Source organism: Epinephelus moara, chromosome 17 (assembly GCF_006386435.1).
Source record: "Epinephelus moara isolate mb chromosome 17, YSFRI_EMoa_1.0, whole genome shotgun sequence".
NCBI classification, from domain to species: Eukaryota; Metazoa; Chordata; class Actinopteri; order Perciformes; family Serranidae; genus Epinephelus; species Epinephelus moara.
This window is the reverse complement of record NC_065522.1, coordinates 30,419,690-30,422,713: the sequence shown is the minus strand read 5'-3', so window position 1 is coordinate 30,422,713 and position 3,024 is coordinate 30,419,690. Positions and strand designations below refer to the sequence as shown.

At 39.2% G+C, this 3,024-nt stretch overlaps 2 protein-coding genes across 5 annotated transcripts in view; both read left to right on the top strand.

Annotated features, from left to right (window-relative positions):
- LOC126404308 (gastrula zinc finger protein XlCGF57.1-like) overlaps positions 1–2,587 on the top strand; it is an 80,099-nt gene extending 77,512 nt beyond the window's left edge. For all 3 annotated transcript variants that reach the window (XM_050067464.1, XM_050067465.1, XM_050067463.1), the window contains exon 3: positions 13–2,587. In XM_050067464.1, the coding sequence (XP_049923421.1) occupies positions 13–1,218 (1,206 nt within the window). In that variant the 3' untranslated portion in view covers positions 1,219–2,587. The remainder of the gene's footprint in view (positions 1–12) is intronic.
- LOC126404273 (gastrula zinc finger protein XlCGF17.1-like) overlaps positions 1–3,024 on the top strand; it is a 331,284-nt gene that overhangs the window by 140,601 nt on the left and 187,659 nt on the right. The gene's annotated exons all lie outside the window — the stretch shown is intronic.

Sequence of the window (3,024 nt, the reverse complement as noted above, 5' to 3'; positions counted from 1 at the left end):
ATCAGTCAGGAGGGAGAGCAGCTTCAAGGGCTGGAGGAGGATGATATCACCAAGTTCACATCCACTCCTGTCCCTGTGAAGACTGACGATGATGAAGAGAAACCTCAGTCCTCACAGCTTCATCAAACTCACACTGAACAGATGGAAACAGAAGCAGAGGGAGAGGACTGTGGAGGAGCAGAACCAGCCAGGAACTCAGATTTGGATAGACATTTACAACCTGAGACTGATGACAAGACTGGGGCATCTTCTGAACCAGAGACTGATGACAGTGATGACTGGAAGGAGACCAGAGAACCTCATTCAGGTTTAAATTCTCTGAACAATGATCAAGTCCCTGTCAATGATTTGATTGTTGGTGAGAAACGATTTAGCTGCTCTGAGTGTGGGAAAAGATTTGGTCAGAGGGGACATCTGACGATTCACATGAGGTCTCATACAGGAGAGAAACCATTTAGCTGCTCTGAGTGTGGGAAAAGATTTAGTCAGAAGGGAAATCTGACGATTCACATGAGGTCTCATACAGGAGAGAAACCATTTAGCTGCTCTGAGTGTGGGAAAGGATTTGGTCACAGTGGAGATCTAGAGAGACATATGAGAACTCATACAGGAGAGAAACCATTTAGCTGCTCTGAGTGTGGGAAAAGATTTGGTCTTCGTGGAGTCCTGAAGGAGCACATGATATCTCATACAGGAGAGAAACGATTTAGCTGCCCTGAGTGTGGGAAAAGATTTGGTTACAATGGAGATCTGAGGAAACACATGATATCTCATACAGGAGAGAAACCCTTTGGCTGCTCTGAGTGTGAGAAAAGATTTTATCACAGTGGAGATTTGAAGAAACACATGACATGTCATTCAGGAGAGAAACCATTTAGCTGCTCTGAGTGTGGGAAAAGATTTGGTGAAAAGGGAAGTTTAAAGAAACACATGAGATCTCATACAGAAGAGAAACCATTTAGGTGCTCTGAGTGTGGCAGAACATTTGGTCACAGAGGAGATCTGACGAGACATGTGAGAACTCATACAGGAGAAAAACCATTTTGCTGTTCTGAGTGTGAGAAAAAATTTAGTCGTAGTGGAACTCTGAAGGACCACATGCGATCTCATACAGGAGAGAAGCCATTTAGCTGCTCTGAGTGTGGGAAAAGATTTGGTTACAGTGGAGATTTGAAGAACCACATGAGATCTCATTCAGTAGAGAAACCACTTATCTGATGCTAGTGTGGAAAAAGATGTGGTCAAAATCTGGAGAAACACAAGATCTCATACAGGAGAGAAACCATGTAGCTGCTCTGAGTGTGGCAACAGCTTTAATAAAAGTGGAGATCTGACGAGACACGAGATCTCATATAGGAGGAAAGACATTTAGTTGTTCTGAGTGGGAAAATATTTGATAACGTGGGAGATCTGAAGAAACACGAGATCTCATTCAGAAGAGAAACCATTTAGCTGCTCTGAATGTGAAAAAAGATTTGGTCAAAAGTTATATCTGCTGGAATACATGAGATCTCATACAGAGAGAAACCATTTAGCTGCTCTGAGTGTGGCAAAAGCTTTGGTAAAAGTGGAGATTTGAAAAGACACATGAGATGTCATACAGGAGAAAAACCATTTAGCTGCTAATTTTGTGGGAAATCATTTACACAAAGTGGAAATTTATATACACACATGAAAATTCATGAAGGAGAAAAGTGACTCAGCTGTTGAGTCTGGGAAAAAAAGTTATTTGAAATAAGATTTCAAAAACACTCTTGAGAAGTCATACAGGACAAAGTCTTTTTAATTTCAGTGTCTGTATGAAATCTTTTACACAGACTGGACAGTAACACAATCACATTCAAACCCACACAGGAGAGACACACTGAAGCTGCAGTGTTTCTCAGGCTCAAAAAAAATAAATTGCGTGCATATAATTTCTCTTCAAAATGTAGTTTATGTGCGTGCAAAACATATTGTTCTGTGCTCGAAATCTCAAACAACTCGCTCAGGATTGTGGCACAACTATAACGCCATATAGATCAAGGTCACGGTGACTCAGTCTGCAAAGATGTCATCAATATCTATGTAAGCATATGATGTCTTCTGGAGACTTCAAGTGACTTGTTGTGAACTACAGCCAAGAAAACAATACTACTAAGAATCAGAATTGAAATCATCATCTCCCAATGGTTGGGTCAACAAACGCAGCAGATAACAATGGAACAACACTCAGCTCTGAAAAAAGTTATAGTGATGGATTATGTGTGTAAACTGCCCATCAAGATATTAAAGGTTGGATGTAACCATTCTGATGTTATACTTATGGATTCCCTGTGTAAACTGTCTACTAATATTTAGTGCTCTTAATTTTGTGAACTTGTATACATGCTTTGTATGGATTTTATCATTGTCTTTCTCTTTTACCATCCTTGTAATATTTTACTGAGTTAACTAATGGATTAGGGTATACACTGGAAAGTGCTTTGATTAAGCCCCTCTGGGTTTTTTTTGCATCTCCCCATCATGTTTCTGTTGCTCATGTATGACTGTTTTTTGCATATGTGAAAACAAATAAACTAAACTAATAAACAACTGGAACAGTTCAATAATAATGATAATAATAATAATGACTTTATGAAGGACACAGAGAGAGGTCCATAGCATACCACACAAAACACAATAATCTATGTACAAAATAAGATATAATAACTACAATATATAAAAATGTTGAGAAAATAAAGACAAAAAAAAACAACGTGTCATTTTAGAAATTCATAAAACTGGACCGAATTCAATAAACTGCACCCACAAACAAGCTGGAGTGCCAGTGGCCCCACTGTCGAGATGAAAACCTGACTGAGCTCAGCTCAGGGTCAGCCAAGGCCTGGATGATACTATTCTCTGAGACAGCGAGCCTGCACATATATCGATGTATTTACACTGACCAAAAATATAAACGCAACACTTTTGTTTTTGCTCCCATTTTTCATGAGCTGAACTCAAAGATCTAAAACATTTTCTATATACACAAAAGACCATTTC